Source organism: Haemaphysalis longicornis, unplaced genomic scaffold, assembly GCF_048455015.1.
Source record: "Haemaphysalis longicornis isolate Haplotype H1 unplaced genomic scaffold, Haemaphysalis longicornis Haplotype H1 scaffold_3, whole genome shotgun sequence".
Classification (NCBI taxonomy): Eukaryota; Metazoa; Arthropoda; class Arachnida; order Ixodida; family Ixodidae; genus Haemaphysalis; species Haemaphysalis longicornis.
This window is the reverse complement of record NW_027526335.1, coordinates 350,664-378,330: the sequence shown is the minus strand read 5'-3', so window position 1 is coordinate 378,330 and position 27,667 is coordinate 350,664. Positions and strand designations below refer to the sequence as shown.

Sequence of the window (27,667 nt, the reverse complement as noted above, 5' to 3'; positions counted from 1 at the left end):
GATAAATGAGATCCAATTGAACCATGTTCTTCGCGTCGCAGGCCGCTCATATTTCAGCCAGGGCATTCTGTTGAGTGAAGGAAGCGAACTGTGCAATAATATTAACGCCGAAAATTGGTGTCAGTGCTCCTTTATTGGAACGGCGTTCCTCCGTGGTCTCGTGAGAAGACAGAGTACACGGTTGTCATCAACTCCCGCAAGGCTCACGCAAACGATATCCGGGGACTCATCAGGCTACACCTTAACGGCAAAGAAATTCCACGAAAACACTCCATACGGATCCTCGGCTTTCACATAGATTGGGACGGCACAGGTACAACCTGGCTGAAAACCATCACTACTCAAGCGAAACAGTCCTCCACATGATAAATAGGGTGTCCCGAAGCAATTATGGTTTAAAGGAACATGTAGGTCGCAAGGTGGTGGAAGCTCTCCTTATCTCACAGATCATGTACGGCCTTCCTTGCTACTATCTGACAAAAACTCAGCACACAAAACTCGAAGTAATTCTCCGCAACGCCACCCATATCATAACAGGCACCCAAATATTCACCCGAAATGACCTATTATATGCCACAGGCGCGCTGAATACACTCAGTGGGAAGATTGACACGCACCACCTCGCCCTAACCCAGACTACAAACGTCGCCTCAAGGTCGTCTCCTCCTCCTTGATCTGGGCCACAACATCTCGCAGCTCCAGCATATTCCACCAGAGCCGCCACCATGGTCATGTCCGGCCAACATAACCGCGAAGCCCATACCCAAAAATATGGGTCCAGACCAGGCAAGTCGCCGCGCTGACAGGGCAAACCGCTACAACAGGAAGACATTTTCCCCAAAAACTACGGTCATTCACACCGACGCTGCGTACAACAAAGACACCAAAATTGGAACGACAGCTTTTCATAGCGACGTCCTCTCCGCAGTACCTAAGTACGCTATAGACCTTATGCAAAAACTGGCGCCCTCTTGCGGGAACCGCGTGCGCCATGTTGGGGGATATCCGGGTCTCCGGATACCGCTGATATAAGCCCGAGGTTAGCGACGCGCACGTCGGCATTTATCGTTGTCCAAGATGCCCAAATACTGCCGTGTAACTTCCTGTGCTCAAAGATGATATGAGGACGACACCGGAAATAGCGTACACATCTTTTTTTTTATTACTTCATAACGGAAGAGTGACTCGAGCCATGCATGAAGTCGCTTGCGGGTGTCGACTTCCCTTCGCGCAGTAATATTATAGCTAGATCACATGCATAGTCACGAAACGTATGTGCAGGACTAAAAAGGTCCCAAAGTGAGCTGTTTTCTAGCCCTGTATTTGCCGCGGAGAGAGAGAGAGAGAGAATCCACTTTATTGGAACTCTGGTTTTAGGGTGGGGGAGTGGCGGTGGCCCATAGGGCCGCCGCGACGTCGAGGGCACGACCGGTGACCAGTTCTTGGAGGTCGCGGTCCGAGCACCCCAGAGCCTGTTCCCAGAGGGTGGGGGAGGGTAGAGGCGGGAAAGGATCGCGCGGACATTCGCAGAGCGAGTGATAGAGCGTGTCCGGCGCGTCACACAAGGGGCAGTTGGGAGAGGAAAAGAGGTGAGGGTGCGTATGCATTAATAGAGTGCGGTGAGGAAACGAGTGAGTCTGAAGAAGGCGCCACATGTAAGCAGCCTCGTCGGTGAGGGAGGGGTGGGGAGGGGGAAGTTGTTTGCGAAGGAGGCGGTAATGTTGGGTGATGTCCCGGTATGTGAGCAGTACCGAATGGGACATCTCGGGAACGCCGTGTGTAGGTGTAAAAGAAGCGCCTGCCCGGTGTGTCAAAGCTCGGGCTTGGTGGTGGGCAGCCTCATTACCACCTATGCCGGTGTGGGCCGGGGTCCACAGCAGCGTCACGGGTTCGGAAGGGGGTCGAGTGCGAAGAATTTGGAGGGCCAGTGATGAAATGGTGCCCTTGAGGTAATTTCGGATGGCGGGTTGCGAATCTGATAATATAATGAGAGGGGCGGGTGTTTGGGTAAGAGCGAGGGCAATTGCCGCCTCCTCCGCGGTAACTGAGGTCGAGGTGAGCACCGTGGCTGAAGCTTGCGGGTCGGCGCCAGGTGTTCCTATGACTGCAATGCCAAAAGCGGGCTTGCTCGGATACTCAGCCGCGTCTACATATACGACGCTCGGGGAAGGGGAGTAGCGTCAGATGATCCCGGGCACGGGCTAAACGGCGACCAATGTGGAAGGCGGGATTCATATTGCGAGGAAGGGGTTTGATGTGGATGCTGGAGCGGATTGAGAGAGGGATGGTTGCCATAGGATCGAGTAGAATGGGTGGGTCGAGATGCGCTCGTTTAAGAATGCAGCGGCCGGTGGGCGTTTGGGATAGGCGAGTGATTTGGGCAGTGTGGTGCGCTTCGAGTAGCTCCGTCACCGTGTTGTGTAGACCTAGGGCTAGAAGTCGTTCGGTAGGGGCGTGTGTAGGCAAGAGAAGCGCTGCACGATAGGCACGTCTTAAAAGAGCGTCCAAGGACTGCTTCTGAGTGAGGGTGAGGGTGGCGTACGGCAGGTGGTAGCAGAAGCGAGAGATGAGGAAGCTATGAAGGAGGCAAAGGCGCTCAGATTCAACGAGGCCATTTTTACGGGTCGTGATGCGTTTAATGAGGGCAATGATCTGCGTGGTGTAAGTGCGAAGCTGGGCGATGGGGTGTGTGCTGCTGCGAGTAGATTGTATGATAAAGCCAAGGATGCGGACTTGTGAGACATGGGGAATAATTGTGCCATCGAGCGAGACCTGGATGGATTCGGCGGCACCGTGTAGGGAGGTGGACCGGGATCGCCGTGGAGGTAATATAAGTAATTCTGATTTGGAGACAGAGCAAGAGAGACCGGCCGCGGAGCACTCCTGCCTGCTGGTAGTTAAGGCGCACTGCATCGGTCAGCTCGTACCTTATCGTGCGGGTAGAGTTTTGAGTCCGCCGTTCGTGCTTTGCTACTACGCATTGTTTTGTTTGCCAAACGTTACAGGAAATAAGGGATCCACGAGAGTTGCAACCTTCACGTAGTGCCATGAGTAGCGCAAGTAACGTACATAGTAACCCGTGTATCGGTCATTTACCGCTCGTTGCCTGCTGTTCGACCGTAGCCTATTTTCCCAAGATAAAAATTTTCAAGCAGAATTTTCTAAGCGGTACTGTGCACCCAGTTGTGTTATCCACAGCGCAAGCAAAGGACGCTCAGCGGTTGCTGCGAGGCATTTTCACTCTTTAAGGCTTTTGCAGTTTTTTTTGCTAAAGCCTTTGCGTGTGCTGGGGACGCTCGGCGGTCGCCGCGAGGCACGCGTTCACCAGCGCTCGGCAATTTATTGGTAATTATTCATAGGCAATTAATTGGTAATTTATTGGCAATGTGTAAAGCGTTACACGCTGCACATTACAGCCAGCTATAACAGCTCCGCTGTTAAAAAACGCCAGGTATGTAATTTATTTGTAAGGGTTTCTTGTTTGTTTGTTTGCAGGTTTCCTCTGCGTCCCAGAGGATCCTTAGCACATAACTATATCGCGAGTGCCCCCCTCCCCCATTCAACCCCAGGACAGCCCGCAAGTTTCGAAGCGTTTCAGGAATGACCTCCTGAGAAACCCGCAGGATGCGGACCAACACGGACGTACTTTCAAAGCCAAAAAAAGAGAAGAAATGTGACAGCCTCCAACAGCTTCCCTGCCGGTGCCTCCCCGACTGCTTTTTCGATGCATAATGCGTATTTACGAAGTCGACAGCAAATGTGGGCAACAGAGAAAGGTCCACAAATCACTCGTCGCTCATTTTGCTGCGCTTAAATCTGAATATCAAAGGATCGCCAAGCCAAGGAAGCCCCTCACACGCTCCGTACCAAGCAATCCCGGGACCGCCATCCCCCAACATGGCGTCGCGTGCTCGTTTCGTTTTTCTTTCGGTAGATGGTGGCACTTTTGCATAAGGTCTATTGTAAACGCCATAGAAGCACACCACGATCAAACAAAACTGGTCATCATCACGGACAGTAAATCAGCAATTCGCAATCTACGAGAGAATCACATGTTGTACCCCCACATGCGCTACACACTCGCCAGCATCACGCGTAACCACCCCGAGCTTCATACCACTGTGATACGGGTCCCTGGACACGCAGGTGTAAAGGGGAATGAGAAGGCCCATGCCTCAGCCCGAGCTGCTCTCTTTGATCCGGGCACCCCAATACCCTGGCCTCGCTTCTATGACCCAAAAGAGCACCGCCGAGAAAAGCATCAGACTCGTAGAAAGCACTTACGGGGACGTCAGAGATCAGAGATCCTACCTCAGAAAATTCGCCCGCCCTGACGCTGCCCTCATTTGACGTGCACAAACGGGCACGCTACCAACACAACACATACAACAAACACTACATAGACGGGCACACCAACATGCTCACACTGCGACCAATACCCCAACAATGAACACACCCTCTGGACATGCCCAACCATACAAAGCACCCCGAGATCTTCCCTGCAACCAATTCCTTGCTGGGAGGCATGGGTCACACCCCTTAACTCTTTCGGGACCGCCGGAAAAAGTGATCAAAAAGGGAGGTCTCGGTACAAATTTTTTTTTTACATAAAGCAAAGGCACCATCCTGCCTTAGCATATACCAAAATGCAGCTAATTATATGTTCTTTTACATACAATACCAAGTTTTACTTCAACACTGACGATAGAACCATGAAAAAATCTGAAACTAAGAACTTCGTAAAAAAAACTACAGAAAAAGATAGAAAAAAGCGTAAATATAAAAATATTAAAAAAGAATAAAATTATTTCAGGATATACAAAATCTAACACAATGCTTTGTTTCTTCTTTAAAAAAGTTTGATGCGGCTAGGTGTAACTGGTTTTTTGTTTTGTGTGTGATCTCTTTGGCCCTAGGGCCATGGCTATGTCGTCGCCCAGGTACACGCCGGGCTCTTGTCTCGGCGAAAACTTGATCCGTTTCTGCGCTGGAGGCAGGAGATCACCACCATAGGTAGTTAACACCCTAGCGAATAAATATAAACCAGCCAGAACATAGTTCGAGCGCATATACCTACTCCAGAGCCAATTGAAACCGAAACCAACACCCACCTGTGAGCGCGATTTGATGTTCCAGGCTGATCGACACCCGAATCCTCACTCGAGCTGAAATCCGATCTCTAAAGCCGCATTTCGACTCTTCACTGCGACTCTCATCGTTAAAATCCACGGTAGAAGGCGAAGATATGCGAGCCGAGACGAGGCGGATTTCTTATCGCGCTCGCACGAGTATGACGCCATGTTTGTTTACATTCGAAACCACTGCCCGTCAGAATAAAATATCTGACGCGTTGCCGCCTGGCGATAAAAAAAGAAACTTCACAAAACAGAAAACTCCAGTTTTCAATAAATCTCCTAGATGTCGCTAGGTGTTCCATCGAGCGAAAATTTGTATTCTGCAGGCTCGCAAAACCATCGATCATATGTGATCGATGACCTATGGAGCGGTCCCGAAAGAGTTAAAGGGGCACTGACACAAAATTTTGAAGGCGAGATAACTTCGGAGATAGATTGGCGAGAACACATATACATCATCTGCAAAATATCAGCGGCGAATTCAGCCTAGAACATATTTAAAATCAAATTTTAAAGTGTGCGAAACGCAACCGAGCAGCCAGCAGAGGACCACGCGCAATCGACATCCCGAGGATATTGTGTAAATAAACAACATCCAAACACGTCACGAGTTTATGTTTGCCGCTTCCGCACTGCCGGCGTTTTTCGCCGGCTCGCCCGGCTCGCCACTCCAATCGGCGGGCTGGAGGGCGGAGCTTCTGCTCTCGAGAACGAACGACTCGATCGTTGGCGGCGGAGGCGCCGTGATTTCGTCAGCTCATCGGACAGCTGGCCGTGACCAAAGTTCTACAGCGATTCCAGGCACTCTGTTTCTATTACTTTTTATTACCATTGGATGCGAAAACGCGCCGGAGGCACGAAAAGCCCACTGAGCTAGCCACACGGTCGCTGTGCAGGTGGCGGCTACGGCCGCGAAGTGGCCCAGGCCTGCGCAGGTAGCTCGAGTGATAGCTTGTTACCGCTGCACGAAATTTTCCCCAAGTCCCAACCATGGTGGCTTACATGAGAAAGGAGTTAATGATGCTATGGCGGGTTGCATTAAAAATTGTCATCAGCACCGCTTACGAGAGCGGCACTCGAATATCCGCTGCAGTGCTAAGCCGAACACATCTGTAGGCGGACCTGTAGGCGGACCTGTAGGCAGACCGGTTGGCTGCTCCCAGCGCGCGTCTTGCCACCCACCGTCTCGAGCGTCGCACGTCGTTCTTTAGCCGCGGTAGCATTTGCACTCGCAGCGCCTGCGTCACATCCACGGTCGCTTTTTAATAAAGCGCCTAACGAGATCAGTACGTGGGGCATTCGCAGAAACTGCCGTCGATGCGGATTCAGCAGTGCTACGGCGGCTCTCCTCTGTGATATCCCTCCGACGGTCACGTGGTCAGCTTTGTTCACACAAAATCCATCGTTTCGCGGCACCCGCTGAAACCGAAACTGCGACTGGCCGCATTGAAAATTCCTCTAATTAAACAACCGTCGCATGCTGAAGTAAATGAGGTTTCTGCAGGTTATAAGTAGGTCACTAGCTACTTATCGAAAAAAAAAAAAAAAAACAAGATGCAAAATTTTTGTTAGTGCCCCAAGGGGGTCTTAGAATGGCCAAAAATGGCGAAAAAACGTGTTTTGAGAAAAATACATTTTTGAAGCCTTTGTAACTTCAAGAACCTACTCTACAAGTTTCACTGCTGAATTCGATCGAAAAGTGTCCAAAAATCAACTTTGTAAACATGACGGCGACCGGCGGCAGGAGACGACTGGCGGCAGCCATCTTGGATGCGTTTTGAAGGTTGTTTCTTTGTGCGTATTTTGCAATATCTCAAAATGGCGTAGCATGGCGAGGGCCCTCGCTCTCGCCGTTTTTCGAAAGGTCACTTACGAGCCCTTGATTGGCCAGACCGTGCGCGCTCGCGTCTCTGATTGGGCGGCGCGGCGAACCCGGCGCCTTTTCCGTTTGTATTTTTTGTTTTTCTTTCCTCGCGTTCGCCTCCACAGTAGTTTTAGTTTATCTCATCGTGTCTTTTTCTCGCGACTGCTGCAATTTGGTGCAACGTGTTCTTTTTCGTGCTACAATGCCGGGAGATGTTCGAAAAAAAAAAAAAAAAAAAAAAAACGCGTCAAGCATACAAGCGGCGGAAACGCGCGTGGATCGCGGGGACGACAACGCCTGTTGCCTCTGAGACAGAAGATACGTTTCAGAATCTCCGGCCGTGGCAAGTTGCAGTGCTTCAGGCGTCAGCGAACCGTTATCTGGCTCCTGGGCTCCTCGAGTGCCAATTAGGACCGCATTGACACCGTGTATTACACCGCTGGTGAATCTGCTGAGCGTGCTAAACATGCGGCGGATGTGAAGAAGCGTTTGGCGTCGCAGTCGGCGACAGAGCGCAAGTTCAAACTTTTGGACAGAGAACCAGCGAGCGAAAGCTCGGAAAGTGGCACGGAATTTGTCATCGTGGACTTGGACGTGATAAATTCGGGATAATCATTGCATTTGTATTTTATTGCTCTAGCAGGTGATGCTATTTGTACAACCCTAGGGTTGATCACAAAATTGCAATATCCAGCTACGGCCCTGCAGTTTTTAGTTTTGAGGGATCCTTCTCCCCCTTACGGGGTGTTTTTTTATCTTGCAGTTGAGTTATGATGATAAGACTGGTATCTTTGCATTCGTACTGAATTGCTCTAGCAGGTGATGCTATTTGTACAGCCCTAGTACTGATCACAAAATTGCAATATCCAGCTACAGCCATGCAGTTTTCAGTTTTGAGAGATCCCTCTCCCCCTTACGGGGTGTTTTTTTATCTTGCAGTTGAGCTATGATGATAAGACTGGTATCATTGCATTCGTATTGAATTGCTCTAGCAGGTGATGCTATTTGTACAACCCTAGCGTTGAGAAAATTGCAATTCACCTACGTCTTTGCTTTACTTTTGAAAAGCATAACGGAATAATGTCACTTTTTCATTGGCTGCTGTGCTTCAGCATTACAGGTAGCAGAAGAGACTGCAGTATGTGATGTGTGGGCTTGTATGTAGTTTCCAGAGGCACTGGAATAAACTGGGAAATAGTAAATCTGGTTTCTGAAGTTTATTAGTAGAAAATCTACTTTTTCTCAACCGTTTTCAGAGATTATGCTTGGCTTTACGCTGAATGTTTTACGCTTATTTTTGTGGTACAGGCACATACTTAGTGTGCTTTTCTTCATGAAGAACTGAGCTACACAGTGATGCCATTTTTGTTGTTGTAGCTCTGCTGTAACAAAAGTTACCATGATCAGAAACTTCAAATGCATTTTTCTCAGTTTCTTTTTTTTGCGAGACCGTGCTCCGCCTTACGGGGGGTTTTGTTATGTTGCTCTTGAGCTAGGATGACAAGACTGGTATCATTGTATTCGTATTGAATTGATGTAGCAGGCTATGCTATTTTTAACACTCTGTCGCTGTTCACCTATAAGCAAAATTGAGTAATGATGAAATAATTTTATAGAAATTGTTGGTATAAAATGTTCACTTCTTTCATACCTTGCAAAAGCTTTTGAAATGAATAAAAATAGCATAGCCTGGCAGAGTGGACCTTTGGCATTATGTCCATATAATTCATCTTTGAGCTTGATAAAGCAAAATAGCTCTAAACCCCCGTAAGAAATGCCTCAATAAATTCATTTCAAATCACTGTATTTCTTCGTTAAAACCAACTACATATTTGAAATCACAATAAAAAACTGCTCAAGACTGCCAATTTTCATGAAGCTGGCACTAAAAATAAAAAAAAATTGTCCAAAGACGCACCTCCCCCCTTGAGGAGCTTGAAGAGCTCCATTGGACCACGCTTGTGAACCACGTTAAAAACACGCCAGGACTATAAATAGCCAAGACTATAGTCCCTATAACCTAACCAAAAAGCTGAGCAGTCCTTTGGACACAGGTTTCAAAATAAAGTTTCTAAAAAGGAACTAGTTCCAGGATTCCGTACAACACTGTGATATCAGCTACGGACGGCTTTCGGTCAGGCAATATTCTCTTGTGCTGAGACCACTGCCAATGTGGTCGGTGACGGCACGTTCTGCTGGTGCAAACGCTCAATTTCAAGTTCAGTTAGATATTACGCCGCCTGCTCGACTTCACCCTCGGCTGAATGGGCAACGCATGGGCGAGTCGGCACAGCGGCCGTTACGGAGTTCAATGCGGGATTTCTTCGAGAGCGGGGCCAGTGATGCAACGTGCCACACATGCAAGATGCGTCTCAAAATGCCTACAGCAGGGGTGAGACAGCTGAATCAGATTTGGGAGCAGCTTTTGGAGCAGAAGAAAAACATTTATTATGTCACCTTAGGAGCCTAAAAAATCAAACTTTAGGCAACTCCGGGGAGAAAAGTGCACTTTTTCATCGGTTTTGAGCGTACATAACACTGAAACAGCATTTCAATACAGTTTCCTCTACTGCACTACCTTTTCACAAACCATTTTTAAATTACTCTATGCATAAATAGCGTGGAGCGCCGTTGGAAATATCTAATTGAAAAACTAAGCAATCGTAAGGCATTTTTGTTGTCACGTGAATGCCGAAATTATCTTTTTTGTAATCCCAGACGCGGCTTAACCCACAAGCGTAGAGTCATGGCAAAAATTGCGCAAAGCGAGGCGACAGTCGTCCCAACCCACCAACCCTCCCATTTCAATCTCCAAGGTGCACGTTCACTATGATCGTAATTTGAGTAACGTGGTATGTTTAGCCACTTCCTTTTGGCATATTAAATTTCACTTCAGATAGATGAACCATTATTACTAGCGTGCAATAATAGCCTGTCCCGCTATCATACACTGCTTGAACATTTTCGGCGATGTAGCCTGCACCGCCACTCCTGCAGTGTCGATCGTCCCATTCCCTCCGCTCACAAGCTCGCTGTCAAAGGCAACAATAACAGCATTTTATAACGCCGCAATGAGTTTGAACTTTCACTTCAAGCACGCACCGCGCCTCATACTCAAGGCCGAAACGTGGCGAATTCGCGGGCACGACGTTTTTGATGAACTCCCGTCTTCCGAGTCGCGCAACTTCCGGCAGCAGATCAAACGACTAAATGTAAACCCAGCCACCCCCATAACCAAAAACCACGGTAGAAATCGGCAAAGAGCACTCTGCCTGAACCACGAACCAGTGCTTTGCCCGGTGGCCATGTTTTCCAATCTTCACCACACCAAGATGGCAGGGCCCACTAATGTCGTTTTGGAGAAACGGCGTCCGAAAATTGCAGTTTTTTATCAACGTGCACAACTAATTTGTCCCCTCAGTACACGTAAGTATTTTTTCTACAGGACTTTGCAACTGTTTTCGATGGGAAAACTTTAAAAACTCGCAGAATATAACATGTGCCACCCGACATCGCGACTTTCAAAAAAATTATCTCGGGGACAATTTTATGCCAGTTTTTTATTGAATGATCAATCAATTACAAACCTTTACAAACAGCATCCCCTTGGAGGTGCTGGAAAATTATGCCACCAGTAAGCATTTTTCTCCACTGAAACAGACGGCAGCGTTAAAATCCTTCGCCCTTAGACTGTTTTGGAGCAGTTTGGCACAATTTTTGCAATTTTCAAGCTTTTGGAGCAGCCTGGGGCAAAAAAACACATTTGTATCAAAACTGCGCAATATGCGCAGCTGTCTCACCTCTGCTACAGGGACTACCACCACCCTAGTCAATCACCTGAAGTGTCACCTAGACGCATTCAAGAACTTCGAGAAGCTCCGTGCTGCTGAAGGGTTAAAAGGCTTACTCGCGTTACTGGCCGTGTAGGCTGTTTTACAGATGCCCCAAATGTTATATGCCTAATCTGTGAACACCCGTTATACCTCGGTGGAACGGGAAGGGTTTCAGTTCTTGAGCCCGTTTTAATAAAGTCTACGAATCATGACGATGGGCAGCAAAGACAGGTGTTTTGTTGGGATCCAGAGATCAACTTCGGGATGGAGCTCTGCAGCGGTTAAAAATTCGTAACGCCAATGGACCGATTTGACTCTGCTCTATACTACACTTCAAGAGTCACCCAAAACCTTTCCTCACCTGGCAGGTGAGGCAGTAGTGCTTGAGCAGCTCGCCGGCGTGGGTGGGGCAGAGGAGCGGGCGGTGCACGTCGGCCATCTGGTCGGGGCTGGGGCCGGCCAGCTCATCGAAGGTGAGCACAGCGTGGCTCTCGAAGCAGCGCATGTACCGGTGGGCCGTGACGCAGTTGTTGCACAGGAAGGAGACGCAGTCGGTGCAGCGGGCCACGGCGGCCTCCTTGGCCTTGCACGAGGTGCACACCATGCTCAGCGTCTCCAGGGCCGCCCGGTCCAGCTCGTTCACCAGCAGGTGCTCCAGCGGGCAGCTGTCCACCACCCCCCGGCCCACCAGCTGCGCTCCCAGAATGCACGCAGGCTGTGACATCATCTCCACCCGAATGCCACGTCAGTCTCAAAGTCGCACCATATGAGAATACCGTATTTACTCGCATCCTGAACTTGCCACGGTCATATGTCGTTGTGTGCCAAGTCTAGACGACAATGGTCCTGCTTACGTTAGTTTTCTCCTCTTTCAAAGCGGACGTGGCTACGTTATTGACGCGGACTACTTAATTTACTCACAAAACATAACAGCTATGTCTTGATGTCCCACACAGCGACAGCAGCAGCAACTTATTGGTCAACCTGTTCTCACCTCACAGCAAACTCGTTCTGGCACGTTCCGTAATTCCGTAATTGCGGCGCGTTCCATAATGAAAACACTGCATTTTGCATCACTCGGGGGTCAGTGGAGTTTTTATTAAGTTTATTATGTTCATGAGACTTATCGTAAACATTCTGACCTGCAACTTGCATTTTCTGCACTGAAACTTTTTCCCGAAAAATTTACCTCGTGTAATAGTCACACCCCTAACTTTACATCATATTTTCGAAAAAAAAAAAAAAAAAAAGTGCGATCATTAAGCGAGTAAATACGGTAATGCTTTCAAGGAGTCTTCTTGCATCAGTTGGCCCTTAAGTTGTCCACAATCAGATAACAGTATGTGGCCTGGCTAGGGAACGAAATGAGTGACAAATAGTAGTAATGAACATGCACAAGCTTCCCTCACATTTTGATCTACTTTGCCGGGCATTTATTTACACAACCCCAACATTGTAACAATGCAAGGCACACCTTGTACAGTGCATGTACAAGCACTACCTTGACATCTTGCGTTCGGATTGTCCTTAGTTCATTAAAAATGTATTCCTCATCACCCCCCCATGAGATGAAGCTCTAGTAGTGTTATCATTCGTATGAAGACGCATAAAATTGAGCAACAAAAACAAAGGTGCACCCACTTTTAAACTGCGAAACAGCGCTTAAACGAAGACCGTAAGAGAAGACCCAGACACAAGTCTTTGTTTAAGCGCTGTTTCACAATTTAATGAGGAACCAACTAGCCCAAACCCGCACGTTAGTTGGCACTCACTTTTGTCTTGTGGCCACATTCCGGGCATTCAAGCATCCCCACTTGGCTTTTTTTCCCTTCCAACTGTTTTTCCAACGTTGTTTCCAGGCACGTCTCGCAGTAGATGTGTAGGCACGCCAATAGCCTAGGTTGCTTGTAGCCACTGTTGCACACACCGCAGACCTGATCACGTTCCTCAGTGCCGCACAGGGGTGACAGATTTCCGCTCTCCATTGCTGCAACACACATGCCGGGATTTGCATAAAATCCCTGGTAGGCGTGCCTTTCAAATAGGCATACGAAAGGTGGGTTCGTGCTGCCTGCCACCGTCTGGGAAAAGAACGTAGACAACGGGGCATAATACCTGCTCACTGTTTTGCGCGAATCACATTCTGGGGATGCCAAATCTATAGTCGTATTTTTTGTTTACACTCCGAGTGTAGTGAAAACAACGTGGTGTCCGAAACTGGCAACAGAATGATTTTTTTTTTTTAGGCTTGCACAACTTTTCATACGGAGTTCAATATAATGCCATGAAATGCGCCGATGCGCCGCTGAACCCAGGCCTAGTCCAAGGTTTTGTTTTCAACGCCGAGGGAGAGTATGCACTGTACAAAATTTATAACGGCGGAACACTGCTATGAACAAGATGAACTCTGCGCCTTGGCACTTCAGTTCGCGATACACACTGGGTGATGCGCTACATGGATAAACAAAAGGCGAGGGCGACGTCAGTGTCACGACGTTAATGTAATTGCATCGACGTCCCAGCTCACCTGCAGGGCTAGTAGGGTGAACGGCCAGTAAAACAGACGAGCTATGTTCTGCCGCCGAGGACTAAGGCCGCGAGATCCACTTCTGTGGAGAAACAATTGGCGGTATGTTTGGCCCCGTACTGCGACGCGCGAGCAAGTCACGTTAAAAAGAAAATAAGGGAGATCCTAAGCTAGGTTGCTCGAACTAGGGCAATAATTACTCCCTCCTTTACGCATCCCGTAATTTTTGAGCATCTCTAAACTTCAGAGGAAACTTTCTTTTGAAGTCACCTTCGCCTAAGCCTAACATGCGCCTTAACACTCATGCGGTTCGCCGCAGACGGCTTCTTCAATGCGCATGCACGCTTCAAATGCAGTTGCGAGTTTTGCTCGCATCGTGTCAAAAGTTCACTAAATGCAAGAAATTTCACTTTTCTTACCTTTTTCTTCAGTCATGGGGATTTCGGAAAAATTACAACCGCCATTCTCAAGCAATGTAGCCGATGGTACTGCTCGCTTGCTATTGGCCTATTCGTCACTCGCGAAGAAACTTCTGCTCCAGGTAGGTCTACTACAGCGCCGCTTTCGGTACAAGTCAAACGGCTGGGTGACGTAAATAACACACGGAATATAGGTAAGAATAAACTTTTATGTAAAAAAAAGTAGTAGTTCCATACCGCAACAAAACGGAAAAAGAATACAGTGCATTCACAATTTCACACAATTTCACGCGCGCCAACGAAGGGTGAAAGCTAAAAATGAACAGCCAGGCTATGGCAAGCTTTGCACAACGTTGGCTTTTCAGAAACCATGGTGGGTTGAAATCATGAATGACCGTACCAATAGAATGCCACTGCACTTCTTTGCTCTAAAAAATCTTCAAGATCGATTCTTCGGTACTGCTTTCAGTTCGGCAAGGTTGCCGTCGGCTGCTCGTGCAGTCGGTTCAATGCCAAGTCGCCCCACTTTTGTTCTTGTTCCCGCAGAGTTTCGTGAATGTTACTGTTGTCAGGCTCTGGATCCGGTAGCTCCATCAGGGGTACAGCGATGTCTTCGTCCGGCAGCTTTTCTTCCCTCCACTTCGCATCGACGACGTCAATCATGATGCCTTCTCGAATCACGTCGCTGTCCATTACGTTGGTCCTCCGCGGCAGGGTCAGCCGTAAGCACAGGTTAGATGCAGCATGCGATGAACGATAAACTACTGTGCGCAACTAAATGCGAAGCCGCTCGTTTAAAATAAACCGAAGGCAGCGTTAAACGCAAAGCAAAATACCACTGCCCCTTTCAACACATGCTTTTCTTTCCTCCATGTTTCAACACAACGACAGTCACAGTGTTGCCGACATGCCCCCTCCCTCCCGGTATCTCGGGTGCGATGATGATGATGGCCCACAACATGCACTCTTTATTTCTTTGCTTCCTTCCATCATAACAGAACAATTGCAAACTTTAAAATCCTCATTCAAATGAAACAGCTGTAAATTCCAGAATAAACATACCTTCACAAATCACAAGGCGCTGAACATGAATACAAATATAAAAGTACAAGGCATAAAACAAGGGCAATATGTGTAAAAAAAAAAAACAATGAACATTAAAAAGTGGAGGTAGACTTGTGATCATTCACAATGTGCAAAACAAAACAAGAAACACTTTGGTTAGAGCTGATGTGCCTCTGTGACATGTACACAAGTGCAACAAAAAAGATGGAAACGAAACCCTGGAATAAGGATATGTACCACAAATTATCGGGGCAGATATAAAGTGGCTGATACTAATGTACAACATATGTAAACTGTGCTGAAAATCAACAGTAACAAACGCACTTGATAACATTTGTGCCATAACAAATTGAGGCCTTCACAAACAGCTGCCATTTATACAAATTTTTGCATGAAATTCCCAGAAAAATGGCAGTTGCTCTACCTTGCATAGGAAGATCTACATCAGCAAAGACAACCAATGTCCTCTAGCAACACAATGTCTGCTCGCATAAAACCGGGAAGAAGGCACGTTCCAGCTAACAACAATACAGTAAATCGTAATACCTGCCCATAAGAAGTGTTAATCATTTTTCTTGCCCGATCCACATGCTATTGGTACTGGATACCAACACGAAGCCACATTTCACGCAATATATACATTCTTTTTTTTTTAATAAAATGTGCACAACAGCACTAGCCAGTTACTCCGAGTTTACGAAATAATCATCATTATATGCAATCACCACACAGGCAACAGTGAATCTGTAATTGTTATCGATAACCAAATAAGCACTACCACAATTCCCAGCAATTTAAAGAAAAAGTTAGCTGCAAACATCGCCTGTGAGCAAGTATCGAACAGTACTTTTTTTTTAACCCCTCAAAGAGAGTTAAAGCAAGCATGCAAACAGCTTTCGGCTAGACAAATTGGACAGGTGCAACAATAAGGCTGCAAGAAAAATACAAAAAAAATATATCCATAATCCATGCAGAGCATACATTGATTCAGCAATGCACAACAAGAGCGATGCTATTCAACTAGGCCTGCTGACTTTTCGTAAAACCTCGGGAAGCTCTGTAGGGCGCTTCTTGGCCTTGACCTGACGATACAGGTTGAGAACAACCTTCTTCACAGCTTTGCCAATGTCCTCGGGGGTTGAGCAGCTGTTCTTGAGCAAAGCCCAAGTATTGCAGTCGACGCCAGGTGGAGGATTCTGTGTAGAAACCAGAACCAAAAGTTTGGCCTACCTGAATCGTGCTTAAATGGCGCTTGTTACATTTTCACCAGGTGTAAAAGCTGCTTTTTTCAAAAATTGGCTTCCACAGCTCAAAGCAGGCACAATGAGTTGAGTAACACCTCTCACCGCGAGCATAAGTAAGAGCATAACCTTCCTACTGCCATACTTTGTGCTCTATGATGACTACAAAGGGGAAACTTTTCTCCCGTGTGTAGTATTTAAACCAATTATTTTGAAGGGAGAAACAGCATGTCATCAGTCATAAACATATTAATTTTGCGACGCTTACATAGATCTACCCAAACTCTTCTAAACCATGAGCGTAGAGGGCAACATCCTTGGACGAGTCACACTGCACTTTCAAAGGAAAGCTATGAGGCCCTTGAGACCACGAGGAAAACTTGCAATGGAATTTTTCCCAGTACGGGTCCTCCTGGCAGCCTCCAGGGCGAACTAAAAATGGCAGCAAGGCACGCCCACAAGAAGTCGTGCTGGTCCTGCAGACCCTCCCGTTACCCGTCTCAAAGTCCTTCCATGCTTTTCTGGTCATGAAACTCCCGGCCAAGCTCCGTTCGGGAAACAAGGCTACCGCGAGGGGCGCCGCCAAAGATCGGAGGGCACGGGTGGCCGCCGCTTCCGGCCAGCTGCCCCATGCGTGCAGCCGAGCGAAAAAACCTGCATCCGCCTTTGGCGGATGTAAAAGCTTGGTTGCTAGCTTTACCCTCAATCGTTGCTACACAACAAAGCCGGCAGGAAGGTCTTATAATTGCAGCCCTTACGGGGAATCCATATCAGGCAGAATGCACGCTCAATGCTGTCGACTGATGCCTGGGTTTGATTCTGATAAACTTCTCAGAAGTCGCCACGCAGGGGAAGTTGGCGTTCCGATGTGGTGTAAATCCTTTCCTGGACTTTGACCGCGGTCCTCATAGCCTTGCCCAGCTGCAGCTCTCGACCTTGGAAATCGATCTCTGGGAACGCCCATGGTGGCTTCACGCGCGACGATAATGGCTTGGCCGTGCACAGTGCTCCGTGCTTGCATGCCGTAGGCGCCGAGGTGCCAGACATTTTCTTCTAACAAGCAATGAGGTGGACACAGTATGGTGAGTGACATGCGGAACTAATTTCTGACACCTGCTAGGGCTGAACCCCGTGCGAAAAGCAGGGGAGACATACTGACGCGGTGCGAAAGCAAAAGTTCACACGGGTGTACAATTATTTTTTTCCAGCTCCCTTCGCACTCAGCTCCTTCAATGCTTCCCTTTGACGCTTCACTGATGTGCCGTGCGGTGTCACAGCGCGCTTTTTCGAAACGCTGAAAGCTGGCTTGGCATTATTGGACACTACGAAACAAAGACTACTCTCGCGAGTGCCTCTGGTTTCTGATCAAAACAAGTTGGTTGTAGAATCTAACTTGAGAATGGGAACACCAGTTGGAGTATTTTTAAATAATACTGGGCTTTGCACATTGCTTGTTATGCGTGTGCTCACAGAAATGCATTCACAGCGAGCATTTATGTGTTCACATTTTTACATATTTTACATATGATATTAACATAGTTGATATAATTACAGGCATGTGGCGACGAGGCCTTTTATATAGCACAGTTATTTTTGGCTTATTAATCCCCAAACTAAGGTAAAAGAAAAATGTCCGCAAAACAAAAAGGCTGTGGCTTTACGAGCTTCTTTTACAGCCCGGCAATGCGCTTGATTGCAAAGCCACCAACACCTCCCCCCAACCCAAAGGAAGAGAAAACAAAGTGGGGAAAACCTCCACACCAGCTCTCACTGGCTCGGCTTGGGGTGAGTTCCTTACAGCCAAATACAACTGTATTTTGAATACAGACGTATTATGGTGTTCTTTTGTGGACTTCTTTTGTGTATTCTTCAGTTTTGGAGGGGAGATGTATAGGACGCATATTTTTGATCTCGTCGGGTAATTTTGGTGAAAATTCTGTTTTCTATGTTTTTCAAAATTCTGTCCGACAACTTACCTCCATTTACGCCATTATAACGATTAAAGGTGGAACTTCTGCCAAATATTCATTTTATGGAAATGCAGGGTGTTACACAGTCCTGGCTGTGGAGGTACTCGCCAAAGAACGCTACACCTTACGCAAAATTTTTTCGCCGTTTCCTCTGTAGCCAGACCGGCTCATGTCCGTTCACACGGGATTTTTCATCACTCGCAGAATGTCAAGTCCATTTCAGCGGCCCACGACACGTACAGCAAAAGTGCTCTGCTGATAACGCAGCGAGCGTCCGTTCCCTGTCGAACGCCCTCCGATCAACACCAGCGCACGAAGCCCTCCCATAGCACGACGGCGGAGTGTCATGACCAGCAAAGCACTGAAGGACCTTTCACCTGAACGTCAGGGTAGCAGGCACGTTCCTGTGACTAATCTGCAGTGGGCCCCCTTTTCTGTGCTTTTTTCTCATTGCTCCCTCACTGGCAGGCATGAGCTCGCAGCGAGGTCAGCCTCAAACGTCCTTGCCCCTCTCCTTAGAAATACCTTTTTTGTGTGCCCGTACGAACCCACCACGAGCTGCCGATAGAGAAGAAATAAAAACGCTAGACAGCATAGCCACTCCCCACGCAGAAAGCTGAGGGGCGCCCTTTCGTTTATTTTTGCGGAGGCACCTGCCAAGAATGGGGGACTGGCAGCCCACGCATGCGCAGATCGCTCTTCCCAGGCACCACGGAAAATTTGGGCTTTGGGGCACAGCAAAAGATGGGGCTAAGCGATTAACACTCACCACTTGTTCAGCGGTAAGAAATCATCCACTTGTTGTCTGCAGTAAGGAGCTTAGATCTAAACCCAGGTGCAATAGGATTAGGAAAGTGGTAAGAAATAAAAGTGTGGATCCCCGCTACCATCTTTTCCACACCCCTGCCCTCGCTCCTAGTCTCTACAACATTGCGGTACCATGAACTAGGTCAGTGACGCCACGCTATTTTAATTAATAATTAATAGTTTGCGCTATCCGTGGCGACGCATGTTGGGCTTTCTCCTGAATAAAAACAGCATGTTTATGACTTTGTTCAAGCTCCTTTCAAAGCCTACGCAATTTTACACACATGGCCCCCTGTAGGCTTGTGCCACAGGTGTCCAGTGCAGATCACAATAACCCCTCCCAATAGCACCTCCGGGGACACACAAGCCTTTCACAGCGGTTCCGATCCACACGTGCGCACCAGCAGCCCTGCACCCAGAGAGAGCAAGCCAACGTGCCCCCACACAACAGAGACATGTCACGGCACGGCCTACAGACGCTTGCCCTCACTTCGTATATGGAGTGCAGGGTGTTGCTGTCTGCCCCGACGTCGCAGCTGAAGTTGCCAGCAGCAGCCCTCCCCGTGCACAGAATGGGAATCACCGGTTTGTCGTTCCACACAAACTCTGCAACTCTCCGAGCGGTGCGCTGGCCCCCTGGAGTTGGGCAGGGCAGAGGGAGAGGGGGAGGCGGTTCAAGTTGTAACAGCTCAGTGGTACACTCCAATTCCCACACTTGCAAACACTGCTCTAACTATTGAATCAAAAACAAACGGGAAGTTTTTGCAGGCATATTTGTCATCGTTTTCTCTAACTGCACTGGCCACCACGAGACCCACCTGCTCCAGACACACGCACATTCCCAGTAGCGTGCATGCCCAATAAATGGACACTGAACTTCCAAACTGCCAGCCCCGGCGGAAAAGACTTCCCTCTATGCTGCCCAGTTACCACGAACAATGCTGTGTGGAAAAGCGCAGCCAGAGAGCACTGAAGATGAGCATTACTAGTATTTGTTAGGACCCATTCGGCGTGGCAGAAAGTAGAGGACGAAGAGAGCAGTACCTTCAATGAGTATGCAGACTTGGAACACGCGTGCGATCACCGAGTCCCTCTCCGCCATGGAGCTGCCCACCACTTTCACCTGGCCGTGTGGAATGCCGCCAAATGTGCCGTCCGCTCTCTGGTATGCTTTCTTGCTCCAGTCCTGAGTGAGGAAAAGCCCCAAGTGAGCTGCCCCACACACGGCCTGCTCCACAGCCACACACTACCTCCAATCTCAGCCACCAGCTGGACAAAAGGTGCTGTTGGCGCACCATGATTAAAAGGACCACGGAGACAAAATACGCTCCACTATTTGATGCGACTCCCCAAAACACATCTGTGTCCTGGTCACAATGACTGCAAACTTCAGACAAACAACTGGAAAAAGCCACTTTCCAGCACAGCTGGGCAGCCACCGAGCTAAGCCACCGCCCAGACGATTGCCGTGGCACCTGGATGCTCGGACAGCTTTCTGTGGCGACGGCGAGAAAGCTACGGGGGGAGGAGCTAGCTGCTCTGTGCTGCTACGCCAAAGCGGTTGCCGATAAGCTGGTTAAGGTTTCACTCTCGGCGTTAGAGATGCGCATTTGCCACACTTTGTTCGCTACAAAGTGGTGGACAGCAGCCTTTCCCTCCGAGGATTTATTTCGCAGTGACAAACTGCGGGATTTCTGCCCGCTGTGTTCCCCAGAGCGTAGTTACTGCGTGGCCCTCCACAGAATCCCGCCCGCTTCTGACACCCTTAGGTGGCTTAGCGCAATTCTGCAAGAATGCCTTTCCTTGTACCCTTTTCTGGGCCCTCAAATTTGGCCAGAGGGTGCTAGCTGGGAAACCGCACAGTGTGGCCAAGCTCTTCTCTCTACACTGCAAGCTTGTCCTGGAAAGACAAAATTTTCATTCTCTGGCAGCAGAAATCACCAAGGCAAGCTGGCCAACGGAAGAAAATGCGGAAACGACGGAGGGTCTCACGTGGGCGTACACAATGCAGACCGCGTCTGTTTTCACAGCCTTCGGTTCTCAAGCTTCTGGAGAATTCAAGCTTCTAGGCGGCGAATGAATGTTCCAGCACACTATACAAAGCGAGCTACGCTACCGTCAACGAGGACGCCAGGTCTTTTCCCGAGAGAACCTGTGCAACACCAGTGGCGAGCACCGCAACCAAACTAACCCGAAAATCCAAAATCTCTGCTTCACCTATTCTCGCTAATAATTTAGCGCCATTACCAATCCAAGGCTGAAAAATAAGAAATATATTTTAAGAGCGAAGCTCTTTAGCAAATCTTAATTTTTCGTGTCCGCAGTTAAAAAATACCAAGAAATTGCCGAGCGCTCTCACGTGAGCGCGGGCCTCGCGGTGACCGCCGGGCAGTTATTAAAACGAAGGAAATGCCGAGCCAGTGATGTGATCGGGTCAAGTCATTTTGGAGCAGCCAGAACAAGGATTAATACTTGAGAAATATTGCTAGAGCGGGAGGAAAACAACCGAGAAGAGCCCCAAAGGCATCATCCTGGGCACACAGAAATGTTTAAACAAGTAAAATGCCTACGGCGCAGAAGAGTTTCTGCCGCACAGGTGTCTTTTATAGCAGTGACTGCGAAATGCCTCGGGATACGCACCGAAAAAGTTTGTGCGAGTGTGTACATTCACTACATGACCCAACAGATCATGAAGGAACTTGACTTCCTATTTTAACAATGACTATCATGGTAGCATTCGATTTGGCATGATACAGAACATTTCCTAAAACCACAATGAACGAAACAAAGTCACACAATGTGGACAGTTTGATGTACATGAAAACATTGAACATTTTGAAGCTACGAACGACTACATGGCAATAACAGGGGTGAGACAGCTGAATCAGATTTGGGAGCAGTTTTCGGAGCAGCGAAATCTCGATTTTGGAGCAGATGGACCTTGATTTGGAGCAGGTGTTGAGATTTATTATGTCACCTTAGAAGCCTAAAAATCAAATTTTTGGCAACTCGGGGGGAAGGGGGGAGTGCAATTTTCAATGGGTTTTGAACGTACACAACACTGAAACAGCCATTCAATGAAGTTTTTTTCAACTAGAGTATTACAAGGCACAAACTTGTGGGAATCGTGGAGAACCGCGACCTGCGATCCCGAGCCAGCGCGCGCTTCGGGAGAGACGCTTGTGCGCTGAAACCGGTCCGGCGCTTCGCTGGTTCGTCGGCGTCCCCCGAGAGATGGCACCACCTATGTGTGCGGGGATAGGCGCGCGGGCGCGGGCGGCGCGAACGTGCGCGCAGGGGAGTCGGGAGAGTCTCGTCGGAGACCCGGTTGGGGCGAGATCGGCGGAACGCGGCGGTGATGGATTCATGCATCTCAGGTGGGAGCTTTGTTTGTCGCGCGCCGTGAGTGCCTGCCTCCCGTTCGCGGTCACGACCCGGACGGCGCGATGCGTGAACGCCGTCGAGCCTTGTGCTCGCATGCTTTGGGATTCCTCAAATAAACGGCTGTGCTTCGGCGAACCTCGCTGGGCTGCCGTAGCCATGGGCGCCCGCGTGGTTGACACGCCGGGAGCTAGCGTGGGGGCCTACTCCAGAGAGCTGGCGAGGACCCCGAGGAACCCACACGTATCCCACATGGCGCCCGAACGTGGGTCTCGTCTTCAGACGAATTCGAGGTTGCTAGCTCCCCGAGAAATGCGTTGCTGCAGTCGTAGCCCGCTACCCTTTGTCCGGAAGGACTTCGGACGAAACGCCTCGCGCCAGTCGGTTGCAGGCAGACAGTTATGATGCCCGATACAGCCGTGACGGCAAATGTGTAAACCTTCCTACACGCACCAGGCGGTGAGTCAGTAGGATACCTCCGAGCACCGCAGTCGCGGCCCGCTTGCGAGACGGGAGGTGCGTAGGCCTTGTTCCAATATGGCGGCGGGTCACCTTCCTCGTAGCGCCGTCTCTGCGCAGTCGCGCCAGCGGCGCCGGTTGAAGTTTCCCGCAGGCGCGGCGGACACTACCGAGCGAGGGTGCGGTGTTTGGGAGTTCTCAAGCCGCACGATGAGCCCGCCGCTACTGCGCTTCGAGTCCGAGGCGGAGTGTTTGCCGATTTGACGCCTGACAAAGAGCGAGGGGGATCGCTGAAGAATCAGTCTCCTCTCGCTGCGGGGGGAAGCGGGAGCAATGGGACCGTTCGTTGTCTCCGCGCTTCCGGAGTGCGTGCGTCTCGATGCCGTGAGGTCTCCGCTCGAGATTGCGTTTAGGCAGTAAGAGCTTCGCGCGGCTCGGCAGCGGGCTCGTTGGTCGCGAGAGATCGCCAGTCTTAGTAAGAGACGGACTCTCAGGCGACCTATACCGGTGATGTGCGCCCGTAAGCCGCTGGTATTGCGGTTGGCGCTGGCTCTACGGCAGCTTGTATTGCTGCGAGTGAGTTGCAGGAGCCCCGCCTGCTTGATGCTGACGCTGCTTTGCCGACCAACGCACCAAGCCGAAATAGCTCGGACGGGCGTTTCGATGCCGACAACCCGTAATAGTCAGGCGAGCTGCCTCCAGGCGGGGGTGGCTGCTGGAGCACAGTTGCCGGACTCGTGATTCCGCGAGCAAGCGAACTTGCAAGGGGGCACCCTCGGGCATCTTTTTTACCCCATTTGGCGAGATCGTCGATAAGGTTTCCGGCCAGTCACAGGAGATTGCGGAGCCCCGCTGCTCCCCACGTCAAGTTTGGGAATCGTTTAAACTGGACGGTGAGAGCGAGACCTGCATACGGATACAACCGGGAGCCACGCCAATCACCACTGCCACGGACAGCGAGGATGGCCTGCTGAACCACCGGCGGGGCCGAGCGCGGCCCGCGAAGCTACCGCCAGTTGCTGCTCCGGCCTGCCGGGCGGCAGCCAACTGTTCGGGAGGACCTGCGGCCGAAGCGGCCACGGAACCCAGGAGGCGGCGGTATCTGGCGCCTACGCGAGCGGCGCGAGCCTTCGGGCAGCCGCAGTGGGCGCGGCCGTTCCCATTGCCGCCTCGAGCTGGGAGTGGGGGTCGCATCATGGCGCGACCCCGGCGTTCGTCGGCTGCGGCTGCAGGCTACCCCCGGGCCTGCCAACCTGCTGTGCTGCCCAACCGCGAGAGACTTGGAACCATTGCAATGTGTTTGCGGGTTTGTGAGGCGAGCATCGCGACGGCGGCATCGTGTGGCGAACTTTGGTGTGGAGTGGCGTTCGGTGGCTGTTTTGCTGACTTGAGACGTCGTGACGAGTGTGGTGCAACGTGACGTCACTCGAGCTCAAGTGGCGTCCAGTTTTAGGGGGGAGGAGTGTGGGAATCGTGGAGAACCGCGACCTGCGATCCCGAGCCAGCGCGCGCTTCGGGAGAGACGCTTGTGCGCTGAAACCGGTCCGGCGCTTCGCTGGTTCGTCGGCGTCCCCCGAGAGATGGCACCACCTATGTGTGCGAAGATAGGCGCGCGGGCGCGGGCGGCGCGAACGTGCGCGCAGGGGAGTCGGGAGAGTCTCGTCGGAGACCCGGTTGGGGCGAGATCGGCGGAACGCGGCGGTGATGGATTCATGCATCTCAGGTGGGAGCTTTGTTTGTCGCGCGCCGTGAGTGCCTGCCTCCCGTTCGCGGTCACGACCCGGACGGCGCGATGCGTGAACGCCGTCGAGCCTTGTGCTCGCATGCTTTGGGATTCCCCAAATAAACGGCTGTGCTTCGGCACTACTGTCTACTGTGTTCTCGTATCGGCGAACCTCGCTGGGCTGCCGTAGCCATGGGAGCCCGCGTGGTTGACACGCCGGGAGCTAGCGTGGGGGCCTACTCCAGAGAGCTGGCGAGGACCCCGAGGAACCCACACGTATCCCACAAACTGCATACCTTTTTACAAGCCATTTATAAATTCTTAGGCGCTATGCATAGATAGCATGGAGTGCCGTTGAAAACATTGAATCGAAAAACTAAGCAATCCTAAGGCATTTTCATTATCATGTGAATGCTGAAATTATTATTTTTGTAATCCGACTTGGCTTTACACACAATTGTAGAGGCATGGCAAAAGTTGCGCAAAGCGAGCTGAAAATTTTCGCACCCCACCAGCCCTGCCATTTCAATCCCCAAGGTGCGCATTCACTACGATCGCAATTTGAATAACGTCCGTATGTTTATCCACCTCCCTCTTGGCATTAAATTTAACTTCAGATAGATAAACCATTATTACTAGCATGCAACAATAGCCCGTCCCGCTATCGGCCACTGCTTGAACGTTTTGCGGCGATGTAGCCTTGGCCGCCACTTCTGCAGTGTCGATCGTCCCATTTCCGCCACTCGCAAGTTCGCTGTCAAAGGCAGCAATAATTCAGCGTTTTATTATAACACCGCAATGAGTCCGAAATTTCACTTCAAGCACGCACCGCGCCTCTCACTCGAGGCCGAAACACGGCGAATTCACGGGCCCCACGTTGTTTTTGATGAACTCCCGTTCTTCGAGTCACGCAACTTCCCTCAACAGATCAAACGACTAAATAAAAACCCAACCACCCCCATAACCAAAACCACAGTAGAAATCAGAGAAGAGCACTCTACTCTGCCTGAACCACGAGCAACTCCTTCGCCCGACGGCCATGTTTTCCAATATTCAACACACCAAGACGGCGGCACCCAGTAATGTCATTCCGGAGATACGGCGCTCCGAAAATTGCCGTCTTTTCATCAATTTTCACCAGCAGTTTGTCGCCTGAGTACACATACATATTTTTTCTACAGGACTTTGCAATTGTTTTCCATGGGAAAACTTTAAAAATCTCCCAGAATATAACATGTGCAACCCGACATGGTGACCTTCGAAAAAACTATCTTGGGGACAATTTTATGCGGGTTTTATTGAATGATCAATCGATTAAACCTTTACCAATAGGATCACCTTGGCGGTGCTGGAAAATTATGCCGTCAGTAAGCATTTTTCCCCACTGAAACTGGCGGGAGCGTTAATATCCTTGGCTGTCAGACTGTTTTGGAGCAGTTTGGCGCAATTTTTGCAATTTTAGAGCTTTTGGAGCAGCCTGGCGCAGGAAAGCAGATTTGTATCAAAAGTGCGCAATATGCGCAGCTGTCTCACCCCTGCAATAAAACACGACATGACCACATTCGTTGAAAACGCCTGAAAAAGCAAAACATGTAATGAAAGTAGTGACTGGTCCAAAGTTTTCTTTTGTGCCATTTTGTCCAGTGCTGCAGCCCTTCTTGCTTAACCCTCACCTAGAAGAGACTGACCACTTTCGACGTAACTGAAGCTCTTGGACTGTGGCTAATTAGATGCTCTGCCTTTGCCAGCATTCTTTTTGTGCAGTCTCCACTTCTCGCTGGAGCCTGTCTCAGGCATCGTGACTAGGACCAGCCTTGGCTCAGTCAAGACACCGCTGCTTAGCTGCCCGAGCTCCTTCAGCAGCAATGTGCTCTTTGTAGTTTTTGCGGGACGTTCGCACTGCTCTGAAAACCTCTGGTGTCACATTGAAGCACCTTGCATCTCTTTCAAAGCGCTTGGAGAACAAAACAATGTGCCTGATGCCATTAGCATTTTGTATCATCAACTGAGCCCTTTCATTAAGGGGGGACACTGGTCTTGAGGACATTTTTGTTATTTTTTTGCGCTTGGAGAACGAAACAATGTGCCTAATGCCATTAGCATTTTGTATCATCAAATGAGCCCTTTCATTAAGGTACCGGTGGTTCCCTCTGAAGCCACTTTCCACGTCCGCATTTCTATGTGGAATGCAAAGTAACACCTTTACTAGCATGGCCAAGAAAAAAAATTAGGTTTTGTTGTCTGCCTCCTTCTGCTCAAAAATCTGCTGCCAATACTCTTCAGTCCAAGTGGACTGATCTGATTCAACATGCTCAAGTTGGAGGAGCGTGTATTCATCCATCAAAGTAAAGACATCGCAGGGTTGGATCACTTGCAGCAGCCTGGTAGCTAGCACCTTAAAATGAGCGCAAGAGGACTCCCCTTCCCTCAGCTGTGGGCTCAAGAAGCGCAGCCTCTGCAAAATGACGTGTCGAACGGCCGCCACGACAAAAGGTACTCAGCGCATTTTATGTAAAAGCTTCTAGCACCGAACCTAAATGTCTTATTTCTCTCCAGGTTCCCAAGACAAAACTGCACGTCCCAGGGACTTCTACTCTCGCTTTCCAACTTGCAGGGGACTGGGTTTGCAACAACGGCAATCTTCGCTCGGTATCTTCACGAAGCGTCCACCCAGCTGGTGAACGAGGGAGAAGGTGGGCCGACGGGTCATTTCTTGAAACAACGGGAAAACGACCAGTGGAACTTCGACCACATTCTTCACCAAGAGTAGCTTTGCAAAGAAAGCTTGATCAAAAAATGCTTTCCTGAAGCACTCCCGTGACTGTCCTCCTGAAGGACATGTTGTCAGGCAAGATCACTCTCTTCAAAGTCGGAAACTGTTCAATGAACCGGCTCACAGCCTGTCTCAAAGTAAGCCATTTTGAACTTTCGTCCCCTTTCCCGCTAGCTACCCTTTCAATTCTCTCTCCATCTCGACCCCTCGAAGCTAGTCACGTGAACTCCTGCCAAGCTTTATTGCAAAGGAGATAGCCGGTGATTCCCTCCTCTTCAACGTGCGTGGCGTAAAGAGGACTCCTCAGACCAGAGCGCCCCAATCGAGGAAACCCGGCGAAACGAAGCTTCGGCGCAAGACTGGCACAGATTGTGTGAAATGTAGCAGGATGTAGCAGGATTTACCTTTCGGCGCAGCTATCACATCCCTGCTAGCGTGCCTAGCAATGACCGCCCAGCGTCCCCTGCACA

The 27,667-nt window shown here is 49.7% G+C and overlaps 2 protein-coding genes across 3 annotated transcripts in view; both read right to left on the bottom strand.

Moving 5' to 3' along the window:
• Positions 1-13,921, bottom strand: part of Mei-p26 (E3 ubiquitin-protein ligase meiotic P26) — an 89,522-nt gene extending 75,601 nt beyond the window's left edge. Inside the window, exons 1-4 of one of the 2 annotated variants that reach the window (XM_077702077.1) lie at positions 13,779-13,898; positions 13,360-13,441; positions 12,605-12,819; positions 11,194-11,523 (exon numbers count right to left, since the gene is read on the bottom strand). In XM_077702077.1, coding sequence (XP_077558203.1) covers positions 11,194-11,523; positions 12,605-12,817 — 543 coding nt within the window. In that variant the 5' untranslated portion in view covers positions 12,818-12,819; positions 13,360-13,441; positions 13,779-13,898. Of the gene's footprint in view, positions 1-11,193; positions 11,524-12,604; positions 12,820-13,359; positions 13,442-13,778 lie in introns of both variants that reach the window. The other variant, XM_077702076.1, reaches the window with a different exon arrangement.
• A 48-nt stretch (positions 13,922-13,969) lies between these two features.
• The window catches only part of LOC144173823 (uncharacterized), a 74,436-nt gene continuing 60,738 nt past the window's right edge, over positions 13,970-27,667 (bottom strand). The window contains exons 17-19 of the mRNA XM_077702081.1: positions 19,906-20,047; positions 19,352-19,497; positions 13,970-16,039 (exon numbers count right to left, since the gene is read on the bottom strand). Coding sequence (XP_077558207.1) covers positions 15,860-16,039; positions 19,352-19,497; positions 19,906-20,047 — 468 coding nt within the window. The 3' untranslated portion in view covers positions 13,970-15,859. The remainder of the gene's footprint in view (positions 16,040-19,351; positions 19,498-19,905; positions 20,048-27,667) is intronic.